General features: G+C 40.4%; 4 protein-coding genes across 6 annotated transcripts in view; 2 read left to right on the plus strand and 2 right to left on the minus strand.

Annotated features, from left to right (window-relative positions):
* Positions 1-1,002: 1,002 nt before the first annotated feature.
* cpsf2 (cleavage and polyadenylation specific factor 2) lies at positions 1,003-11,337 on the minus strand. 2 transcript variants are annotated; one of them, XM_085381601.1, is made up of 15 exons: positions 11,190-11,337; positions 10,657-10,823; positions 7,295-7,454; positions 7,090-7,195; positions 6,869-6,998; positions 6,663-6,778; positions 6,339-6,526; positions 5,894-6,184; positions 5,630-5,730; positions 5,090-5,293; positions 4,817-4,969; positions 4,374-4,596; positions 3,859-4,173; positions 2,368-2,502; positions 1,003-1,423 (listed from the first exon to the last, which is right to left on the minus strand). In XM_085381601.1, exons 2-15 carry the CDS (start codon positions 10,803-10,805, stop codon positions 1,331-1,333), a joined length of 2,364 nt encoding a protein of 787 aa, XP_085237727.1. In that variant the 5' UTR covers positions 10,806-10,823; positions 11,190-11,337; the 3' UTR covers positions 1,003-1,330. The 2 variants fall into 2 exon arrangements, with proteins under 2 accessions (XP_085237727.1, XP_085237728.1); XM_085381602.1 differs by having other exon boundaries at positions 11,236-11,325.
* Positions 11,338-11,460: 123 nt separating this feature from the next.
* Positions 11,461-13,660, plus strand: ndufb1 (NADH:ubiquinone oxidoreductase subunit B1). The gene is made up of 3 exons (XM_085381605.1): positions 11,461-11,607; positions 12,845-12,993; positions 13,495-13,660. Exons 2-3 carry the CDS (start codon positions 12,854-12,856, stop codon positions 13,529-13,531), a joined length of 177 nt encoding a protein of 58 aa, XP_085237731.1. The 5' UTR covers positions 11,461-11,607; positions 12,845-12,853; the 3' UTR covers positions 13,532-13,660.
* Positions 13,661-13,701: 41 nt separating this feature from the next.
* Positions 13,702-20,439, minus strand: riox1 (ribosomal oxygenase 1). 2 transcript variants are annotated; one of them, XM_085381604.1, is made up of 15 exons: positions 20,292-20,439; positions 20,018-20,161; positions 19,782-19,918; positions 19,048-19,147; positions 18,259-18,372; positions 17,804-17,910; positions 17,610-17,717; positions 17,162-17,196; positions 15,370-15,548; positions 14,951-15,055; positions 14,717-14,858; positions 14,493-14,613; positions 14,303-14,402; positions 14,131-14,217; positions 13,702-13,934 (listed from the first exon to the last, which is right to left on the minus strand). In XM_085381604.1, the coding sequence occupies exons 1-15, from the start codon at positions 20,376-20,378 to the stop codon at positions 13,875-13,877; spliced, it is 1,626 nt and encodes a 541-aa protein (XP_085237730.1). In that variant the 5' UTR covers positions 20,379-20,439; the 3' UTR covers positions 13,702-13,874. The 2 variants fall into 2 exon arrangements, with proteins under 2 accessions (XP_085237730.1, XP_085237729.1); XM_085381603.1 differs by having other exon boundaries at positions 19,782-19,924.
* Positions 20,440-21,487: 1,048 nt separating this feature from the next.
* extl3 (exostosin-like glycosyltransferase 3) overlaps positions 21,488-24,199 on the plus strand; it is a 39,553-nt gene continuing 36,841 nt past the window's right edge. The window contains exon 1 of the mRNA XM_085381208.1: positions 21,488-21,717. The gene's annotated coding sequence lies outside the window, so the exon portion shown is untranslated. The remainder of the gene's footprint in view (positions 21,718-24,199) is intronic.

A 24,199-nucleotide genomic window follows, 5' to 3' on the forward strand; every position in this document is an offset into this window, starting at 1 on the left:
AACTGTGAGACAGTTACTTAACATATAAAAAGAGCAGTAATCCTGGCTTACTACAAGCAGGCTGAATTATATTCAATCCCAATTATCACTTGCGGGGACAATGTCATCTCGGCGCTGTATTACAAATGGTCCTGCTGCATGGGCAGATTTGATATGGGTATTCAGAGGCTGCTTACATACAGCTGAAAAATGTCTCCATCTGGTGTCACTACACAACTAGCTAAACTAATAGGTAGCAAAGTATTTGTAGTGATAGACCGATCAGCATATGTGACACATCATATGCTTATTTTTTTGTGTTATCAGTCTGCAGTTAGTTTTGCTTATTGGCTTATTTTCATTTTTGCACTGGTTAGGTTTATCATTGTCTGGATTTCTGTTTGGTTGTGTGTTTATTCCTCAATATCAGTTGATCTGAATTCATCTCAAAGTGTAGATTCTGAGAGAACTAATATGAAGCTCTGGAGCTTTGTCAAGCCCAAACTGCTGGAACCCTGTTCTCTTTCCTTGCCAGTGTGCCTCTGCCGTGCGCAGTGAAAACATACAGAGGTGGAAGAGAAGATTATCAAATTAAATCGGCCACATTTTGGATTCGAATCTCCAGGTAGGCCGGGGCCTTTCTGTGTGGAGTTTGCGTGCTCTCCCTGTGCCTGTGTGGGCTTCCTCTGGCTTCCTCCCACAGCCCAAAGAAGTGCAGTGGTGAATCTAAAGTGGCCGTAGGTGTGAATGGAAGGTAGATAAAGAGCTTAAGTGCACAGCATAAAGTCCTGTATGAGTATATGTGAAATACGAATGTGGGCTTGTAGTATAAAGTGCTCTGAGTGGTCAATAACACTGAAAAAGCACAATATACATGCCAGCCCAGTAAGGATTCTGAGAAGTTTTCGATTTTACCTTATATAAGCAGTAATGAATGCGTGAATAGGCAAGTAACGCAACATAACTGTAGGACTGAATAGCCAGCATTTGAAGTTATGGACATTTAAGACAAACAGAAATACATCTTGGAAAAAAAAGATTTTTAATGACAGATCTGGAGGCCCAAAACATTTACTTGGATGTGATTGTAAAGAGGGAGGACTTCAGAATCTGTTCACACAAAGATGTCAGTCCATGGAAGCATCTGCCTTTGCCATTATTGAGGTAAACTACCAATAAAAAAAAATTACCTGGAAAAGAAATTATAAAAGGTACAGGAAAAGGAAAATGTTCAACACGGTTTGCAGTGAAACAGTCGGAACTGCTCATCGGGAAGAGGTACACGCATCTTCTCTGGGTAAAGTCCTTGTAAAGGCTTGTCTCTGTATTTCCATGGTGTGCTCTGCTGCAGCTATACAACAGCGTACTGCTGATACAGGAGCTCCCGGATCTTATAGTAGTCGTCACACAGGCAGCCTTCCAGGCCAATGCGTCCGGCCTCCGTCTGGACAAAGAGAGCGCAAACATGCACAGGTCATCCACCAGGTCCTCACACAGCAAGCCTTCACCAGCCTTGTACATCACACCAGACCTTAAAAACAAGTGTGTTCCCCATTCCTTCCTACAAACTTGGATGAAAGCGTCTAATGAATCTGCATCAAGATTTTACAGTTAAACACCGCACTCCTTTATGAGTCTCGGCTCTCTTTGATTTCCTTTTCTGGGTTGCATCTATTTTAAGTTCTTGTCAATTATGCAGGTTGTTGTTAGTATCCTGGCTCACTCCTACTTTCTCTGTAGCTCTGAAGCTTTGCCTGTGTTTCTTATTTGCATCTTTTGGCTGAGGTGAGATGTTTTAATTTGCTGCTGGGGCTTTGGTAGCCTACTTACGCACGCTGTATTTGTTTCTCTTTGTGTGTAAACTACCATTTGGGGTATTTGTGCTTAAGTAAAGAAACGTTAAAGTACTCAATTTTTCAAGTCTGTCTTAGAAAAACAGTCAGGTACCTACAGAGTATCAACATTAAAACCAGTTTTCTTCCTCCTGTTCATGCAAATACACTTTAAGAGAAAACAGGAAGCAGATTTACAGCCTATTGCTTCCACCTGTTTTTCTCTACACCCCAGACTTTCCCATGACATATGAAATGACGTGCTCAGTGCACCATAAGGAACTGCTCGGGATCCACAATCTATAATCAAACAAATGGACAAGCACAGTTTGTTGTAATTTTTTGTTAGTGTGTCTCATGCGATTAATTTTCAACTGTGCATCGCTGCATCCGATGGCTCAGAGTCTCATGTCACTATAGCCAAGAGTGTAAAGAGAAACGGTCTTTCAAACAGCATTTAAAACACAATTATTTGAAACACTGGCAGGTTTAATATGACTAATTGACTGGTTTTCTATCTATCTAGTATTCTTTCATGGGAAGGAAGGACACTTACTCTGCGGACGGCCACCATGTTGTTGCATACCAGCACTCCTCCCACAAACTCGGCCTGGATGCCCTCTCTCAGCAAGACTTGCTTGAAGTCAGACAGACGAGGCTCGTTGATAAACACAGACTGATGCCCTGAAATCTGAAGAGAGAGTGAAACAGGGTCAAACTTTTCCTACAAAGACTCCTTATTCACTCTTTTGGACGCAGACTATCACAATCACATCACGAGCCTTGGGAAAAGTTTTCTTTCAGGGATCATTTCTGCATCGTACGTTGGTCAAATGACATTAAAATGCCAAAATAAGTTTTATGCACTAATTGTAGCAGCTATTTGGGCCTAAAAGTCACATGCTGCTCATGTTGTTTCATTTGCCAAAACAATTTGCATTACTGCAAGGAAATGAGGCTACCTGTCAAAATGAGCAGCAGCAAAAACAAGCCTTACGATCACATATTCTCTCTGAGCTGAATCGAAACAAAGCGCCCTATTTAGCATTCGTTCCACCCTCTTTAGCTTTCTTCGCACTCAGAGGTGGGACCACTCACTCGTACAACATCACTGACCCATCTAAATGTTTGGGGCACACTGGGAAAAACAGACTGTGTTTGATCTCTCATTCAAAAATATCTAACAACTCTACAGCAGCAAAATAAACTTGAAAGTGAATATTTGAAAGTCCTCCACTCAAACACGTGTTTAGAACATGTGCAGAGCCTGACACTGGGAGACGAAGAGAAAAAGTTTAGAGCTGGAAGATATAAGCAGAATTTTGTGAGCTCACAATTAGGAGACTATCTCAGAGCAGCTAAAGATGGTTCATGAGAGTTGGCTGTAGCCCCTAGGCTTGAAAAGTAAAGTCAATGAAAACATGCCTTAAATGGCTATTGATCGACAGGGGGTTGAGAACTCTGTGTGAAAATTTGTCCACTCTTTTCTTTGATTTATGAGATCATAAATGTTTTTCTACTTGTTTATATGTTGTAAATTTCAAGTGTTCTTCAATAGAATGCGACAGTATTGCGACAGTTATTTTGCAGGCCAAAAAGTTCAGCATATTGGTGCGGCCGTGCATAGTCCTGATTTTTATGTGGCCCCTTGGGGGAAACCCCCTTCCAAAAAAACGATGAATAGATTAGAGTAGGGCTACTCTATGAGTCACATGTAACAATCAGTCTTAATCTAAGTATAATTTCTGTACAGCAAAACAGCTGTACAGAAATTTGCTGTTTTGCACAAGCCAAAATTAACATCTCATTTCACATCACTAGAAAACACAATAGCACATTGCTAACCAAGCTAGCTTGTGATATCTTGTCCAAATATGGGCATGGTTGGAGATGGAAAGAAAGTCAAACTTAAAGTTTTAAAAAGAAAAGTTAGAAATACATGGAAGATTGTCCAGCTTTTAAATACAGTGTGTGGATGCATTATGCAACATAAACCATCAAAAAGAACTGCAAAATCATTCAAGACAGCAAGATTTCTGCTCCCCACCTCGTTTGGTGGCAGTGGTTCCAGCGTGGGAATGACATCACTCTCTTCGGAAAACTCCTTCTCGTCCTCTCCGAACAAGTTCTTCATGGCTCGCTGTGCCGTGACTGCTATGTTGATGGGGTCAATGTCAAGATCGGGGGCGATGTCCATAGCCAGCTCGCTTTCTTCCGCCTCGTCTTTCACACCCTCCTCCAGTATCACGCCGGTATCCACCTTCACTACACGCATGTCCAGCACACCGTCAATCCACGCTAGCTCCGTGTCTTTGGCCTTGCAGAACTGCAGAGAGCTCACCAAGGAGTCTTTTAACCGCACCTTTACCAGGACAGAAAACAAGATAGTATGAAGACCCTGACGAGTCTTGGAAGGATTGCAACACAATACTTCATATTTAAGGTCATAAAACACATTTAAGCTATAAGATCAAATGCACCCATTACTAAATTTTGGGGGAAAAAGACAAATAAACACACTTTATTAAAAATATAATTACACAGGCCTTAAATGAAGCTAACCTGGTAGATGTGGGTTTCACTAGTGGCATCCACAGTTTCCTGCAGTTTAGGCGTGTAGACTTTGATGTCCTTGCTAAAAGCCTTGCAGGACTCTGCCAGGTCCAGACTGGCTTCTGGTGGCCCACGAACAATCACCAGCTGTCTGGGCTTCATCTGATTGATAATCTTCTTTATGGAGTCCCCGTCAGAGCGACCCTCGTAGTCTATGTACATGACCCTTGCTCTGTGAAGAAACAGAGATGAGGTCAAGCCTTTCAACACTACCCTTGCTAGGACAAGAACTGCGCCAGAGACACCAGAGACTTGTTGACTACACATAACAATTTTCAGCATCATACAGGTTGATATTCAATCACGTGGAGGTGGATTCTACTGTACTGTTTGCCAATGGCCAGTTAAAATGGCTGAGAAAACACAGCCAAATTATCACAATGATCACTGACCTTATTTCAAGACTTTCTATGCTTGAGATGCATTTTGTGGGGACTACAGACAGATCCTGGTCCATAGGTTCATCTCCATTGGTCAAACCAGATTCTAATTTGCTCTTCTCCTCCTCTGTGGCTTGCAATTCAGGAACCAGAAACTCCTCTAGCCTTTAAAAGGTAACATTGGTTTTTATTATTATATTATCATTGATAAAAGTCAGAGTTTCACATTAGTGGCCTCCTGCATTCATCAGTCATCTGATGTTTTTGTGCATTAGTATCGAGTACCTGATGATTTCTCCATACTCGTCCCATTTGATTCTCTCCTCGTGTGTGGGGAACATTGGATATGACTTTTTGGCCTGTTTGAAGAAACTGCCTTTACGGCTGCCCTCGCCCTTCATCATCAAATCGTGGTGTTTGGTTTTTACTACAGCCGACTGATCCAGATCATCATCCATATCGCTCTCATCGCTGGAGTCCACATCCACCCTGCAAACCCATAAAATAAATATTAATTCTATACTTAAAAGTTTAATTTATCTAAGAGCAGACAACGTATTTTTGCTCGGTAGTAGAATATAAATGTTTGTCATAAACGTGTTATGACTCATCTCGCAGTTACAGATTTCCTTTTAAACAGCATGTTTGAGATTTGCAGTCTAGACCACAGTTTGCATTTGTGATGGCATTTTTTCCAAACCTAATTTGCTGTCGTACTCGTGAACTGACTGATGAAACGTTTTGTAACACCAAAAGCGTCACAGAGAAAATACATGCAACCCTTAAGCTACAAGTCATCTCATGTCTTTTTCTGTAGAAACTTACTCTTTTGCTTGTTCAAGTTTTTTAGCAGTTTCTTTCTTAAGTTTCTCCTTTTCCAGGTATTCTTCCAGCTCCTTGCCTTCGAGTTTTACTCTCTTCTTGACCTGTTGTAACAAGAAAAAGTGGCAAATGGATACGGTGTAAATGACAAACTGACACATTTTGTTTCTTCCTAAGCCGGGTCTGCATATTAGCATCAGGAGCTTCCCATGGGGCAGATATCAACCCTCTGGTACAGCAAATCAACATTATGACTGCAGGCCTCACCTCCAGATCCAGCATCATTTCTCCAGGGTTGTCGATGAGGTAGCGAGCTAAGGTTCCAGGTGTGGTGCGGTACGTCAGGATGATGGAATTTTTTGCATTTTGACACCACTGGATAAAAAGTTCTCGAGAAAACCCTGACTCAAGGTCCGGTTGGCTGCAGAGCACCACCTTGGGGCTGGGTACTCGGGCCAGGTCTGCCAGACTGTGGCACAGGGTCAAATGTCGGAATTGGAACGGGTTGTTCCTCTTGTCCTCAAAACACCTCATGAGCTTGTCACTCATCCACTCCACCTAGAAAGGATCAGTGATTAATGAATTCAAGAATTATAACAAATATGTATTATTTGCTGTGCTCTCTCTGTAACAAAATGAAAGTTTTGACCGGAAAAATCTGAATATTTCAATAGTTTCTCCGATGTGAAAAAAAACAAACAGTTAACAGTACCTGGGACTTTGAGAACTCCACTACATTGTAGCTAACATTGTTAAGCAGAGCGAGTGGGTAAGCTCCGAGCCCAGCATCCTTTGTCCTCCAAATCTGGTCCAGGAGCTGAGCCAGTTCCAGCACACGCCCAGCTGTATCTACGGCAATAAGGACATTGCCATCACCACGCAAGGTCTCCATCACATTGGCTGTGGAAGAACGGAAAAAGAGAATTACAAATGTACATAATAAAATCTGTAACCGTTAGAATATGGCAGTATGAACTCGCATATTATTGATGTAATAGTGTTAGTGTTAAAGCGCCCAGTGGCTATTAATACGTACTAAGTAGCTGCTCATCTCTTTGCTTACGACGTGGTTGTACATACGCCGCATTGAAGGAGTCTGTAATAAGTAAGGATGGACGGCTGAGGCTCTCCAGTGAGCAGCCATTGAGGTGGCTGGAGTACACAGAGAAAAAGAATGCATTAACAATGAGCCAAACTAAAAGCAATAAAATTTCATTTCACATTAACGTTTTCTTTGCTTACATTTCTCTCTTGTGGTTAAAGTCCACGGCGTAAACAATCTCCTCCTCCCCATCCTTCACAATTTTCCAAATAGTGCCTCCAATCATGTGACCGGCTGGAAGAGGAGTAATGGAAAGACCGTGCCCTTTTCCTGTCAGGTAAAAAAAAAATACATAAACAATCACATTGTTATATGTGATGCATAAACAGGGAATAACACCTATTCTGCAAATAAAACACACCTTTCAAATTGACAATCTGAGAGTATTTCAGCTGCTGGATCTTATCAAAAGCAGCATCCACATCATCAAGTGTGAACAGTGTAAAATCTTCACTGTTGTTTCGGGACTACATGGAAAGAAAGAGAGAATTTAATAAAGTAATGGTAATCAAGCCAAAAAGAACCTCTGTTAATTAAATCATGCATTACCCATATCCCCTTCTTACCTGATACAGATCGTACATAAACATTTGCCCCATCTTGTAGACAGGAATTGTGGCATAGATAGTACAGTTCAGCCCCAGTTTGCCCACAGCGTATGGCAGGGCTCCCAAGTGTATGGGGTCGGGATGGGAGAGCAGCACAGCGTCGACCTGATGAACATGTCTGGAGAGGGGGAAAAAGAGCATTGCAGCAGGTTCAAGTCCCAGAAAAGTGGAGTGGTTTAATTCAAATCTTTATTCAATCGCACAGTCTCGTCTCACAAGATCAAAATTTCTTCTTTAAAGGAGAACAATACGCATTCACAAGGAGTTCAAACAGATAATAAAGCTTTACATTTTACAAGGGAAATATAGGCTTCTAGTGGCCTCTACTTTGAGGACAGTTTGCGATTCATTCAAGATTAGAAGGTGCACAGTTCCAGAAACAAAGCCAACTAACATGTGCACATGGGAAATATTTAAAGTTGTGTTTAATGCTTTCCCCCTCAACAAAGATGACATTTCATGAACTGCCCTGTACCCTTAATGATGAGTTTTGATACCTCAATACATATCAATAAAGACGTGACAACCACTGAAATAGTTTTGGGGTTTTTTCCAAGGGTAACTGAATAGGCAGAGACCACCCTCACCAATTTCTGATACAAACCCAGTCATTTTGCTCTATAAGCAAGAGCTTCAAGGGTTACTTCTGATACTCCTGGTGTTAAGATAGCTATTGTGTAAAAATCAATTTAGATGTTTCCTGAGTTTGCACTAAAATAAGACTTTAAAAAACATTTTTTCTCTGCAAGTTACAATTCAACCACTGTCTCTGTAGCTGTTGTTATTAGATGTGAGAAGAGAGGAGAGTTTAGGTAGTTTGGAAGCCTCAAGAGTAGAGCTGTGCCTTTTATTTTTGACTCTATAGATGTTCATCCAACCGATACAGTTAGAAATGAGTATGAAATTCCTCATTGGTGATAAAGCACTATAATACACAGGGTTTTACAACTGGAGTGCTGATAGTAGGGCTGAACGATATATCGCATTTGCGATAATATCGCGACATGATCAAGTGCAATTTTCTAACCGCAAAGGCTGCGATTATACTCTGGACATGTCCAAATTCATGGGCTGCATCCTCCTGAGGCCGCATTTGTAGACCGATTACGTCACAGCGACGCGCCGAAGGCTGTCCAAATTACTACCATATCCCAGAATTCATAGCGCGGCCCAGCCAAACTCCAGTTTCCAACAATGGCGGCCGCTACTAAGTTTTAAAATTACTCATACTAATCTTTCTGGGTCACAAAATAAACTTTTAAAATATTTTCAGGCGAGAAAGTAGTTGTGTAAACATCGAATATCTGCTCGGTTTATCAAGATATCCCATATTTGCAAAAGTGCTTCGACGTTTTCAGAGGCGTCTGCTACCCACCAGCTCGACAGCTAGCCGGGAGCTCGAGGGTTACTGATGCGGCCGAGAACGGCACAACTCCCGGCACATCATTTTCAGATCACCGCGGAGTTTCTCTGCTCGGGTTAAACGTAATATATAAGTCACTTAGACAACCTAAAAATGTTATTGTTGGGCTTTTTTCAGTGTTTTGTTTGTTCGTGAGTAAATCGGTTTGGCTGAGATTAAAGTTATTAGATTAGATAAAATAAAACTTTATTAATCCCCCGGGTGGGTTCCTCCTTGGTTTTCACACAGCTGACTAAACGTCAAACAGAAAACTTATTAAACAGAAGTATGAGACAGTCGAGAATTTACACCAGTGTCTGGTTATATTTTAGATAGCAAGAAGCAGACGGCCGAGTTTATTAAACTCCACCGAGACAGCGGTGACGCTAATCAGAACTAGACCGTCCAATTTCACGCCTTTAAACTTTAAAGGCGTGTTTGTGTGTGTGTTTATACAATTGCTATTATGTTTGCACTTTATGTGTAATGTTACTGACTGCAGAGATCAGTAAGATGTGTGTATTTTTTATTTATTAGTTTTATTTATTTAATATTATTTTTTAATTGAATGACTGTCTAGTAGTTCACAGATGTCGAAAAACTGAGTGTGGTAAAGCCACTGATTTTTTTTATGTATATTTCTGCAATCTGCACATTGTACTGACTTTCATTTTAATGTTTACACCAGGGTTCCTTGTCAGCACTTTATGCTCAGATGTTTGTAAGCTAAAAATAAACTATTGTGTATGTTCAAATATACTGTTGTGATTGAAGAAGTTAAATAAAAATGTCAGTCATCAATTCATGCATCACCTCATGTCATCATAACAGAGGTCTGTCTTCCAGGAAAGAACAGTTTAAAATTAATGTAATATAGTATTGGCCATACTATATGATGTATTGCTTGTCTTTGTTTAATAATACAGAAGACAAAGACCTTAAAAAATAATCGCATATCGCATCGCAATCGCAATATTGGGGCAAAAAATCGCAATTAGATTATTTTCCATAATCGTTCAGCCCTAGCTGATAGGGCAGTATGACTGTGTGTGTGTGTGTGTGTGTGTATGTATATATATATATACATACATACACACACACACACACACACACACACACACACACACACACACATACACATACATACACACGCATTTTGTCTCCAAACTGTTCAACTGGAACTGTCCTTCTAATCTAATTCTTTCGCCCAGTGAAAATCTTAACATCTACAAAATTGCCATTAGAGTATTAATTAGATAATTCATGTTGTATATATGTATAGGAAACAGCAATAGAGCAAGAATTAGAAGACATACATTTATCCATGCTAATGAAAGCATAAACAAGCAAAGGACTAAATCTCTCCATATATGTTAAACCATCTCCTTGTGCCTGATATTCTTTTACTACAAGATGAGACAGAAGAAGTACAAATTCAACATACATGTAAGTGAGGTACATTGGGTTTTTGATGTTAAGATTTCTTCGCAGATGACTTTCAGACTCAAACAAAACCTACATCCATCGTCTAATATGTGGTATGACAGAAACCAACAAACAGAACCATATAATCTGTGGACTAGAAGCTTTTTACTATAGTATTATAAATGATGGGCTACACCTGGACCCATCTAGAAAGAATGGCCAGGACAGAAATCTCTGGAGATCTACCTTTGGCAGCCCATACCCTGGGAGGGGTGACGGGCAGTAGTAGTATTATAAACTTTTTTTTATGTCAGTAAAAAAGTCGGCACACGCTTTCTTTCCCCTACTTCACGGTGGGGAGGTCAGTCATCAATAAACCAGACTGCTGTGGGTGTACTGTTTAGTGAGTTCATAAAGGCACATTTACTTTTTGCTAGGAGTTTAAAAAAAATAGAAACATCAACTGTTTTTGAAAGACTGGCGGTATACCGACCTCTTCATAGCATCTATGATTTCCGTGGAGAAGTTCTCATCCCACCCGCAGTCCAAGAGGAAGCGGAATTCATCCACCTGCAGCAGGTAACAAAGGGCAGACTCCTCCAGAACCCCTGACACGGCTGTCAGCTTGATAATGGACGTCATGGTTCTTCAGTTGTCGAGCTGAAATATAAGATTTGTGCTTGCATGTTATCCTCACCACGAAACCTTTCCTACTAACTCTAAGGCCCGTGGCTCTTTATGTGTGAGTGCGACTCTGCGAAAAGTCATTCAATTTAATCAACAAAGAAAACAAACACAACCATGGTTGGAGTTTGCCATTAAAATCTGTGTGAGGCTAATAGCGTAATGTTGCACAATTTTAACCAGTGATGTATGCAGCTTACAGGCTGTAAGTAAATATAATGTAAACATAGTTTTGTCGCTAGCCACAGCTAGCTTAGAGTTGTTAGCAGATTGCCCAGCAAAGTGTATTTACAGTGCTAGCTAATGAGTGTAAATGAACTAACAAAGGAGCGTGCACCATACCATTAATTGTAAAATAATGGATTAGTCTTCTGGAATAAAAAACAACCTTTTTTTCTGTTATTCCCAAATTAAACCATTTTGGCTCGCGTTTTTGATAGCGGCAGACATACTTGCCGCTGCATCATGTGTGAGAGGGCAAAGGAGCATACCACAAATGGTGGTGTCGTTACTAAATAATTCTAAATCTCTTCTAAAACACTACATTTAGATTTTTTTCGAAAGGTATCTGAACACATCACCTTTAACATCATAGTTTCAGTGTTGGATCGTATCTAATATTCCACTACTTGTGCTTTGACATTAAAATGTATTATTTAAAAATATGAAACCACCTCGTCGTAAGTTTACAGTTGGTAGAATCCGATGTCCTTCGCTTGCTGAATGAGGAACTGAAGGCCGCGGCTGGTGTAAACAGAAGGTATTATTTTAGATATTAATATTACATTCATTATTCTTTTTTGGTCGAGCCAGTGCGTTTTAATGTGTTTGTTGTACTGACAATACAGTAACCAGTGCATCTTAGAAATAATCCTTAACTACATCTTAAAACATATTGCTAAGGCTAACTAGCTGACAGGCTAGCTAGCCAAGTGCCTCTCTCTAGGATACCAAAAGTTTGTGATGAACGATCTGCAGACTTACCGGATATTTAGTATTCAGCTTCATATATATATATATATATATATATATATATAAGCTGTAATGTAATGCATGGCTACCATATGATAACTGAAGTGACCGTGGTCTGATGTGCATTTAATGAGGTTTGCCTGTCAAACCTCATTGAAGTGCATAAAGAAGTGTTGTAAATCATTGTCAAGGTGTACACATTCTTAGAATCTAAAGTAGGCGTTTAAAGACACTCGGTTGTTGTGCTTATTGTGCAAGAAAATGTCTGTCATTTTTAGTTGACAACATTAGCTAATTTTGTTTTCTAGAAGTTTTTTGCAGGTCCTCTAAATCTATGAACATGGGCTACCCCCAGAATACTACATGTTGCTAAACATTACAACGTCTCTTTTAATGGTTGGGACTCGCAGCATGATCAAAATAATGATGGTGGCACAATATAAAAAGCATTCTCCCTTTCCTGATCTTAGTTTAAAAAAAAATAAAATTGTTTCACTGAAATGTTTGAGATCAAACAAATTTTAACATTAGACAAAGATAACCCGAGTACATGCAAAATCTAAATCTGTGTAACTAAATGGAAAGAAATGGAATTAAAAGCAGAAAGCTGTCGTTGCGTTCATTATTACTTTTAATAAGTCACTTCAGTTGTAAGTGATCTGATTTCCTACACTTTTAACAGTATTTCCCTTAATTTTATTTTAGTTAACTTTTACCCTTATTCATTTGAGAGCCTCATTTAAAATCATGATTTAATAACTGATTTGTTTATTTAACAGGGGTATCTATGTGGTGCCAGTGTATCAATGGTGTATCTTAAAAGAAAGCAATAAGATATTGCTATATTAGTATTTAGCCTTTCAAATAGCTTAAACAGAGATTAGGCTGTTCAGCAATAGTGGTAAATGTTCTTGTATCATTTATGCTTTCCTGTATCCATTCTTCTTATTATACAAATATGAATGCACAACTGCAATCATAAGTTTAATTTGGGAGTATAAAACCCATGCTCTTTTTCTTTTTAGGTAGGAACCATGGTGAACTTGGCAGCCTTTGCCCGCCAGTACTGGGCGCACATATTTGTCCCCACAGGCTTTGTCATTGGATGGTACCTTGACAAGCAACAGGACCAGAAGTTGACAGCTTTCAGAAACAAGAGTGCTTTGTACGGAAGGTAAGAACGAGTGACTGTTCACCAAATAAAAACAAAACAAACCCCTCAGGTTATTCTTGAATTTAAAGACAAGCTACTATGTTGACTTCATGGTGATGTTTGTCACTGTGTACACAATAGCCCATGGCCTGGAGTTATTAGTTTAGTGCATGGATATTTTCAATTGGGCAAAGTTATAAATACATGAAATCTGCAATTTCATAAAAAATCCACCTGTAAATTTTCCTAAAAAGCTAGTGCTATAAATCCTTAAGGTTACTTTGACTCCTATCTCCTTTTTTTTTTTTCCTAAAAAAGGCTCAATTAATAACCAACTGCCTTCTATATCTATGCAAATCCACTTTAATAGATTACCATATAACACTTTTTGTTTCTACACTTTTCCACTTTCAGCCGATAACTCCAGTAGTGATCTTCTGGTGTAAAACTGTACTCATCCATCATTCTGTTCTGCGAAAGCCAAACATCTTACAAAACTTCAAATTTTTCTTCTTTTTATAGGGAACTGAAGCCTGGAGAGGAGGTGACCTGGAGGTAGACTGCTCTCTACTTGAAAGCCTGTGTGATGTGAACGAATGGGTGTCCTCAAATCACAATATTTAAGAAGACTCCTGTACCTCTGTTTTTGAGTTGTATCAACCAATAATAAAGACGCCATTAATTGAAATCATTTGGTACTTGTTAATGATTCTGGTTGTACAAGACAAAAACGATATAAAATTTTTTATTTTTAGTTGAACAGCAAAATCACAAATGCATTATCCATTTCCAGTCGAGCTAATGAAGGCTACTTGGAGCAGACATGGTCTCCACTGAAGATCTTATTTTGTATAAAGTGATTTGATCTCTTCATGCAGTCACCATGATGGAAGAATCTAGTGCTACAGTGGTTCTGCAGTGTGGATAATCCCCTTCTCAAAAAGTAGTTCAGCCAAAGCAATCTGGGAAAAAGTAAAGGGAAAAACATGAGGATCAACCACTAATGAGAAACACAGGACTAAATAAGTGATTTCACTGTGCAGAAACCCCGTTTATACAGGTACCCATCTAAAACACTGAAGATAAGCTGCCACATACGAGACACCTTCTGCCAAAAACAAAACTAAACATAACAGAGTGTGTGAAGGTAATAATTACCCTGTCCTGCGCAGATTCACATGGGAGGCTTCCTACTGTCACAAAGCCGGGATATGAATGGATCAAAAACTCGACAGTATCTGTGTACTAAGAGGAAAAACAAGTCAACCCCATCATTAGCACAGTTTACGAGACCTGACATTTGATGACAAACACATCTACCAATCTTTACCTCTGGTTTTATTTCAAAACTCTTGAGCTGCTCTTTGTGGTAAACTCTGGAGTTGTCAGTGGTGTAGTAAAGATGAACCGCATCTCCGTCATTGCATAACCTGGCGATAAAGATTTACAAGACAAATGACAATGACACTTTTCTGCTTTAATTGGTAGCCTTAACATATAGTCAAAAAAATCTGTGTTACCGGGCACACTGAGCACGTAGAATTCTGATTTGAGTCTGGGTAGTGATGTGTACACCCACATCCTTTACTTGTCCACCTTCCCACCTTGTAGGTGCTCCTTTCACACTGGTGACCAGTTCATCTGTGGGTGATGATATGAATTAGAATTAAAAGCAATATCGTGACATGCATCTCATTAAAAAAAAAAAACTATTGCAACAATTACAGCTCTCTCCATCACATACCTGGAGTGAGAGTGGGAGGAAGGCAGTCATGAATGAAATCTTTAGCCTTCTGATCAACAGCAGCATCCAGTGGTGCGTAATTTGTTAGCCTCTTCATCAGATTATCGATACGAGAGAAGAACTTTGCCCTGCGCGGGTCTTCCTACACAAGGATAAGTTTTGTCTTTAGCTAGTAATTGGGAGTAAATGAGGACAACACCTGAAAAGTTGGTAAAAATCACTTCATTTAAATACCTTGTCGGAGTTCTGTACTCCCATGTACGTCAGGTAGTCCAGAGGTAAACCCCGTCTAAACTCCACGTCCTCCTCCATTGCTACTTCCAATGCTGCTGGGACCAGCTGAAAAAAAAAGAGCAGTAAATTATGAATACCCCTTTGTAAGTATAACTGTCTTAGGCAATCCTTAGGTTAAGAAAGACAGGTGATGTATGAACCGTCAGCGAAATACTCTCCACCAGAAATCATTAGTATCATCTGTCAGCAGGAAAGACTGCTTTGATTATTACTCTTCACCTGCAATGCAAAACCACTTCATGCTGGATGCAAGATTTATACCCTTTTGCTCACTACTGGCACTGGTACTGGTTTCAGAGTCCGGCCGTTGTCTTCATCTGCATGCATCACAGGGGGAAACAGGGAGGTTTTTTTTTTACCTTTTGCAGCAGATCTCCCCAGCTGTTCTTCTGGTAAGAGGAGATGGTGATGTGCAGAGAGTGTGCATCTGGTAGGCAGTTGCCTTGATGGATAAAACCTCGAGGGAAGTAGATGAGATCTCCGGCTTCTACCACCACATCTAGGATCGGCTTACCAATGTCTGCCTGGTCGAAGTTTGCTGAAGAGAAATCACAAAGCAGACACCCCTGAGCATTAATTATATTTATTTATAATTCTGTTTTCCAAGCAAGAGAGACCATTTTATTTCCACAAATCAGTAATTTATCAATCAATCAATCAATCAAGCTTTATTTGTCACAAGCAGGTTGCCCTGCAGTGAAAATGGGACCCCCCCCCCGACCTTACACACATAACACAGACATCACATGGGGTTACAAGTTGAGTGATGAGTTGAGGGATGAGTGAGTGCTTATCAGTGTAAGTGTATGTGTGTGCGTGTCCATAGTTCAGCTGAGACAGTGTCCTTTGCCCTATCAGGCTAAGTAAACAGTCCTCCAGCCAATCCAGGTGGCCTTGCATGGGATGGGAAGAATAGTCATCACACAGTCATTATCAGGGAGTGATTATTCGGGTCCAGCCTTGGGCCTGCAGCTGGCACCATGGTGGTGTCTGCATTACTATGTTGATTTTGTTGATTTTCCATGCGAGCAGCCCAGGATAATTTCAAGCTGTTCTTTAACACTCCGACACTGGTCTCTCAATCTCCTGTTGGAGAGCCGCGAGCCTCCCCATGATGGTATCAAACTTCTGTTAGGTGGTGTTGTCATTCTTTTGATTCTGAGACCCCACAACTGCAGTGATCCGTTCCGCGATGTGTTCCAACTGTCGCTCAAGGGTCTCATTTTGAGCAGGCCTCTCTCTGATGTATCCCCCCCATACGCTCAATGGTGTTGTTTTGAGCCTTCACAGCAGCTGTAAGCGTCTCCAAGGTGTTAACCATGCTGCGTTCGTTGTGAGAGGTCGCGCCTCGTCCCATCGCTTCAATTCCAGCGGGCAGCCTTGGGGGGGTTTGAACAGCCGGTTCCGCTCTCTTATTTCTCCGATAAACCAGGGCCAAGCCAGCTCCGATCAGCAAGAACCCTGTTATCATGGTTCCGAATAGGTAGATATCTTCAGCGTCCTCGATCGACAGTCCCGCCAGGCACATGACCCTCCAGTTCTGCCACCCGTCCATCGTGTATCCGGCAGGGAAAGTCCCTCCAGGGCACTCAGGCTCTCCCGAGCCCAGACTTTTCGTTGAGAAAAGGGTGTCAATAGCATTCAGAGACCATTTGATCAAATCCATAATTCTCTTTTAGGTTTTAGAGAACGACAGTGAGAGACTGTTCCAGGGAAAGTAATGCACACAAGACAAGACAAGGACATAGAGGCTAAGCAGGGAAGATAAGGGGAAGGAGGAGAGGAGGAAAAGTGCGACCGCCTTCGCTGAGAGCCAAAGTCTGTTTCAGGGCTAGCAAATCTTTACATATTCATGCATTTTCTCCATGTATAATAATGTTTACATATTATGATTAGAAACTGTTTGTAATTTTTTTAAATTTATTTGTAAGTGACACCACAAGACATGAAATATTTCTTTTTCTGCCCTCCTTTATCAAACCCACTCCACCATCATTCTCTTACTTTTAATTACAAGTGCTTTTTACAAAGTACCCATTCCCCTGCTGCCCCAGGATCCCATGAGGTTCAGACCCAAAGGCATCAAATAATTATGCTAATAAAACGCAACCGTTAAAAACTACTAAGACGATTAGTTTTGTTTTTACTCACGACTCGAAAGCACGGGCAAGACCTCATCGTCTGATCTAAAAAAAAAAAAAGACAAAAATGAAAGAGTTAAAAATTATATATATATATATATATATATATATATATATAAAATAAACAAATTAAAAACCACATATGCAAACTGACTTAATTTATTATTGTTTTAATTGGTCTGAAGGTTCAATAAACACCCCAGTTTCACAAAAATGAGAATTTTCTGCCAATTATTTTATGGTTCAGGCTTTGCTGGGTTCAATCAACACTGATTTGGATGCTTAAGTAGTTTTGTATAAAACTTTAGTCCATCATGACCCACATACTATAAATAAGTCTGTTATGCAAGTTTGCTGATTTAAAACATTTGCAGAGGTTTACTAATGTAATGACATCACATAATGTGCACTTTAAAATTGTGGTGCTCTTTTCTGAAAGTTTCCCTGCCGTTTTTCACCTTGGGCTGTACACTCGCCAGTGTTTCTTCCCCTCCAGCTGAACCACAAAGGCTTCAATGTCATCATAATGTGGAGCAAATCCTTGTGTGCCAGGTGGTGTCAGGTATCTGGTTGAAGAAAAGGCATACACAGATCAAGACCAAAACAAATGGAGTATTCCCCAATGTGACCGATTTTTGCCCCAAATACTTACATATTGGCTCCCGCCATGCTGCCAAACTGCTCTTGGAGGATGGACAGCACGTTCCACACCGTGGAGGAGAAAGCCTGAGGATTCAGCATGCGGAGGGAGCAGCCACTCTGGGAATTGAGACACCAAGATGACTACTAATCTGCAGCACAGAGCAGATGGCGCACTGATGCAGCTAATGGAATGACTTCTATCATGCGGCAATGAAAAATATTCAAATTAAAATATTACTTAGTACATAAATATACATCTGATTTTTCTCTTAATGAAGGTGGTCCCAGAAAATATGAAAATGAGGATAAGCTTTAATGATCCCCACAGAGAAAGTGAATGCAGCTAATTTGCATCAAAGGGCCCAATTATTAGGAAAGTAATCAGGACATTAAAAATGCAGAAATCACTGAAATCTTGCTTTAGACATAATCATAAATCAGCAGCCTGCAGCACTGTGTCCCCACCTCATAGAAGTCCCACGCAGTGTATGGGAGCACTCTCCCTGGAGGATTGTGAGTCTCTCTCTTGCCATTAGTGTAACTTGTGACATCCAGGTTCACTCCATACTGAACATCTTCCTTAAATATTAAAAAAGTCAACAAATATTCAGGACCTTTATTCCTTATTTATACTAACAAATATGACCAAACTGCTCTGGACGATTATTAGTCTGCACAATTAGAGCAGGGTTGTCTCTAATTTTACATGGCGGCTACATACAGTCGACCAGTGAAACGCCCCTTTCTATCAGTGTAAAGAAGTTTAACTAGACACTTAATCCCTGAGATATCTTAATTACTTTGGTAATGTGAATGGCTGTGGCGGAGGTCTTCATCAATAGGAAAAGCTGTAAAACTTCAGAAAAATACAGTTAAAAGCCCAAAATTTATGTCCGACTTCACGTGTTCCAAAACTGTCCAGTGGGCCAGATTTGCCTTTGACGGGCCAAATTGACATCCCCGAATTAGAGGTTTAAAAAAGGTGCCAGTTTGGTTAAAACATTTGTGAGACTTCCAGTAACAGATTACAATCCTTAAAAGTGCCAATAAAGCCTGCCATCCATCATGTCCCCTGATAAACACAGATGGGGAGATTATGTCTTCTGTTTATCCACCCATTCTCCAAACATTTCAAGTACTTGGTTCCACTTGCACCTTCCCTTGACTCACCTGGTGCTAATTCAATGTTTTGAAAAAGAAAAAGCGCAGTATCCATTTTTAACTAAGTTTAAGACTTAGTTTCAGGTTTCTTACCTCTCTGAAAATGCGATCGAGCTCTGCTGTGGAGAACAGTCCCTTGTAGTAATCAGGATTCTTACGTTGGACAAAGATGGGCTTTTTTTCCCATATTTCCCTGAGGAAAGAGGGAAATGTATCAATACCCAAGACCTGTACTAAGGAGCATGATTTAAGTTAGTTGGTTAACCCTGGGGTTTGAGTATTGCTGCAGCAGTTCATTTCTCAGACAGGTCACTTATGCTGCAGACCTAACCTGCTCCAGAGCAGTTTATGTTCAAGATTAAAGATCAACATGTATAAAAATCACTGGCTAATGGCCAATCAGGTCTCTGGAAAATGATATCACCACTCCCAGAAGATCCCCCAGACTACTGAGCATGAATAATAACGTTTTAACAGTGTCTAAAGTCTTTGGACTTTCCCTGATGAGCATCAGAAAGAAATAGATTCTCAGGCACAGCTTTCCTCCTTTCCTCCCCTATTAGCTTCAAACTGTTTTATTGTTTTGTGAGCATTAATACATGGTCCTAAAACAAGGCCCCTGTTTGTGCTTGTGGACCTTATCACATGTAAATGACGTAAATGAAAAGTGAGGTAAAGTAACTGAAGTGTCAATAAAGGTTGAGTGAGAGAGAGAGAGAGAGAGAGAGAGAGAGAGAGAGAGAGAGAGAGAGAGATAGAGAGATAGAGAGATAGAGAGATAGAGAGATAGATAGAGCTTCGAAATAAGGAGTGCCAGCTGTTTGTACCTGAAAAACATCTTGTCAGGAATGGGGGTGATGAGCCACTGGAACAGCTTGCTCGCTCTCTCCCTGCTGTTGTTGACTTTTGCCAGGTCTGCCAGCAGAGTCTCGAGAGGCTCAGCGCTCACACACTCCACCGTCACCTGATTCTGACAAACACACACTCTATTAGGCCTTACACGTTTTTGAAATTCAGAAGACATTAAACCTCTATATTTACACTAGCAGGTAAACACACTCACGTGCGGAACTTCCTTCTGATTCTCCTCTTTTTGTGACGGCTTGTGAAGCTTCTTTCGCATCTTCTTCCTCTCAGCTTTTGCTTGAACTTTGACTTTGAGCTTAAAGGCTGCATTGTCCTTTTTCTTTTTCTTCTTAACTTCCGCCTATAAAAACAGAGAGGTTAAAACAATGCCCAGAAGACAGACGTGTGCAGATAAAGAGGAGAGGGCTGGAGTCAGTGTTGCTCCTCGTGCAGCAGTCAGACACTCAGTCTTTGGTTTTACGTGTGTGTACCTGCATTGGAGGCTTCTTAGCCGGAGGAGGCTGGTCCGGTTTTACATTTTGATACAAGGCAAAAGCTGACATGTGTTTGCTCTCCATTTCACACCCGATGTACCACCAACCCACGACTTCTACACATGCTCCTGTGCGCCACTCCTTCTTCTACGAATGTTGTGTCGATTTGTTCTCTAACGGACTCTTTACCGCCACCTACAGACGTGTGCTTGATTTGACCTGATTCAATTTATTTCAATTTCTCCTCTTCTCCTTGTTCTTCGTCTTCTCAAGTAAACCAGTGTGAATTTAAAAATAATTAAAACTGTTTATTGTAAAAAAAATTTTGTTGTACAGCAATATGATGGCAGGAAAATAATCAAAAAAATGACCAAAAACAAAAAGGTTTTTCCCAAAAGATAATGAAGCAACAGAGAAAGGCTAATGTTTTTTCTTTATTTTTTATTTTTTATAACGTTCTACATTGTTGATAGATACTGAAGACATCAAATATATGAAGCAAAATATATGGAATTATGCAGCAAATACAAAATAGATTAGTAACTCAAATATGTCTTATATTTTTGACTCCTCAAAGTAGCCATCCTTTGCTTTGTTGCCTTGGTCTTCTCTCATTGAGCTTCATGATGTAGTCACCTAAAATGGTTTTCACTTCATAGGTGGGCCTTTTCACCCACTTTGGATGTTATCATTCTATTCAGTGGGCGTTATTAGGAAAAATCAGTCCCATAGATATGGGCCAGTAGGGGCCTTCTACACCTGCTAGTTTGTTCAGAAGTGTTCTCAGGGTTCATTTGTGGAATTTCTTGCCTTTTTAATGGGGTTGGGACCATCAGTTCTGTTGTGCAGAAGTCAGATTGGTACACAGCTGACAGTCCTTATTTGACTTTATGATACCTAAATAGACCCACATTGAAGGCTCAATAGGTAATGGACAAAGTCACATACAACAGTGATAAAATAGCTTAATAAAAAAATTAAACAAGAAAAAGAATGAAGGCAAATAATTGCTAATTAATGAACTCGTCAGTTGAACAATTAATTAACTATAGGCCAACTATAGCCAACTATAAGCCACTTCACCGTTCACCTGTTAGAAGACATCTGTTTTTTATGGTCCATAATGCCGGCACCAGGTGGCGCAGTTTCACTGCATTTCCAGCGTTTGACGGCACCGTAGCATCGACACAGTTTCCCATAATGCTTTGCTGCGTGCGGTCGGCGCTGTTTGTCCAGCCGTCGTTCCAACAGTGCAGCTTTTAATGGTGCTGGAAGCGGTGCGAGATGAAAATGCTGCAACACCGCAGGCTTGTCTCGAGACTGTAGACCTGCAGATTCAGCACACGGAGATTTCTGCGGTGTGTCAGATATTCCTGGCGCCTTTCACTCAGTTTTTTAGGACATCTTGGACTCCTCTATCCCGGTGAGTTGTAGCCGCTGAAGCTAACATCAGTCTGCCAGTGTAGTACAGAGCAAATGCGTTTTGTTGTGACCACTGCTGGCTAGCACGCTAGCTAGTTGGAGAGATGAGATTTGTAGCCCCTTGTGTGGTTCCCTGCAATCCCCTGGCCATCTTTAATATGTCCTCCCGTCCTCGTTGGTTCCTAGATGTGAATTTTCAAAGTCCCGAAAGGTAGTTGAGTGGATTTCTGTAGCCCCTGCTAGTCGTGAGTATGTTTTGCTTTGATCTCGGCACACAGCCGGTGTATTCGAGGCTTTGCTGTAATGTTGTCTGAATATGACCCACCTGGGCTTTAAGTCATGGACTGCATCTTAACCACTTAATCAGTTGGCTTTTTTCTCCTTTTTAGATATTATTTTCAGTGACTTTATCTCCTGGCTGTTCCACCCCATTAACTAGTATTGATTCCCATAATATGAGTAAATTCAAATTCAAATTTTATTTGTCACGTACACAGTCATACACAGTACGATATGTAGTGAAATGCTTGGACAACTGCTCGTGACCTAAAGAAAACAAAAAAGGAAAAGGCTATGAATAAGATAGGAAATAAATATGAAAAATTAATGTGCTGCCTTGTGTTTTTTGACCAAACTCAGCATTCGTTACTCAGTTGCCATCTATCATCTCGTTTATATAAACGAGGGTAGACCGAAAATTACGTAAACTCGCCAGATAACCACAAAATTAAACTGAGCTCAAACAAAAAACTGGACGTGATTGTTTAAGACTGAGTGCATGAAACTCAGTGAGGGAGTTTTCCAGAGTATTGTCTTACACTCAGTGGCATCTTCTTTTGTTACACCTTTCTAGTACCAGGTTGGACCCGCCTTTGCTTTCTGAACGATTAATTCTTTGTGGCATGGATTTAACAAGATGAGGAAAACATTCGGGAGTAATTTCGGTCCTTATTGAAGTAATAGCATCACACAGTTACTGCAGATTTGTCGACTGCACATGTGGGGGTTATTTGAGTACAGTAAATTCATTGTTGTGTTTAAGCACTTTGAGATGATTTGATCTATGTAGGAAGACTGTTATCCTGCCGGAGGGCAGGGATGGACACTGTGAGCAACAATACTCTGGTACACTGTGGCATGTAAACGATGATCTGTTGGTACTAAGGCAACCAGAGTGTGACAGTGTTCCATTATACAACCAGCAGCATCAACCATTGATAAAAGGCAGAAAAGATCCAAGCTTTCATGTTGTTTACTCCAAATTTTGTCTCTATCACCTGAAAATCACAGCAGAAATGGAGACCAGGACCAGGTAATGTTTTCCCAGTCAGAGAATTGCAAAAAAAGTGAAGTTATTTACATGCTTGGTTTGACCTTCAGCGTGCCTAAATGTCTGAATGCAACGAGGTGCTGTCATGTAATTAGCTAATTAGATATTTGCATTTATGAGTGGTTGTACCTAACGAAGTGGCCAGTGAGTGTAAGCCCACTCTGAGTGAGCTCTTTGCAGATGTGGAATATAAAGCCCTGTAGCTGATATTAAGGCAAGGCTTGGCATGTTTTTGGGAAGCCTTAGGTTTCTGCCTGGGGCAGTGCTTTTAAAGCATGTTTCTATAACCAGCGAACCAGTTTTCACTCACATGTCTTTGCCCAAGGTCTCCACTTAATAGCTGCTGTATCAGAGTTGTAGAGCTGTAGCTGTGAGGTTAATTCATTTGTGCCTTTAATGAATTGCATTATCAGATTATACCTTTTGTTTACTTTTACGTTTAAGTCAGTAGATCATATTTAAAAGACAAATGAGTTTGAGTACATGTCATATTTGTACTTGACGCTTGGTGAAAGCTGCTGAATACACTCTGATTCTGAAAGAAGAGTGCAGGGAAATTGGCTTCTGTGAACACTGCACCTGGAGCTTATGTACTTTCCCCTATCTTAAAACCAATATTGATAATCGTGTCTGTATTTGTCATGTGTTATTAGAGTTCTGTCTGAGACTGGGCAGCAGTTTCTTCCTATCCGGTTAGTGCCGGTGTCTGATGTTATCACAGGAAGTGTTTTTATTTGAAGGAATTCTTCCATCTCTTGATGTTTTTCTTGCTGTGCTGAGATATGAACAAGAGCAGGTTGTTAAAGTGTTTGCATCATGATAATAAACAAAAGAGACTTGTGTTTTTGTGATGATGCAGCACAAAATCTATCATAGAGAATGCCAATAAAGATCTCTCCAAAAGCTGAAATCTCACCAAACAGCTGTTTGTGTGGTTAGAAATTTCCACACTTACACGGTTAGATTGGACTACAGTGTGGATGAATATGGGCATTACAGGGCAGCGTGTGTTCTTCTGTGGATAAGGATATTTATCTAGTTTTTGGAGGTGTCACTGCCACGTGTTGTTTTTATTTATTTTTTGAGGGGTTGGGTGATTTCTTATTCTTGTGGTCACACACAGTAGCAATCAACATCTTTCACAAGACACACC

This window comes from Rhamphochromis longiceps, linkage group LG15 (genome assembly GCF_057381845.1).
Source record: "Rhamphochromis longiceps isolate RC_006_pf linkage group LG15, R_longiceps_female_GT1.1, whole genome shotgun sequence".
In the NCBI taxonomy this organism is placed as follows: domain Eukaryota; kingdom Metazoa; phylum Chordata; class Actinopteri; order Cichliformes; family Cichlidae; genus Rhamphochromis; species Rhamphochromis longiceps.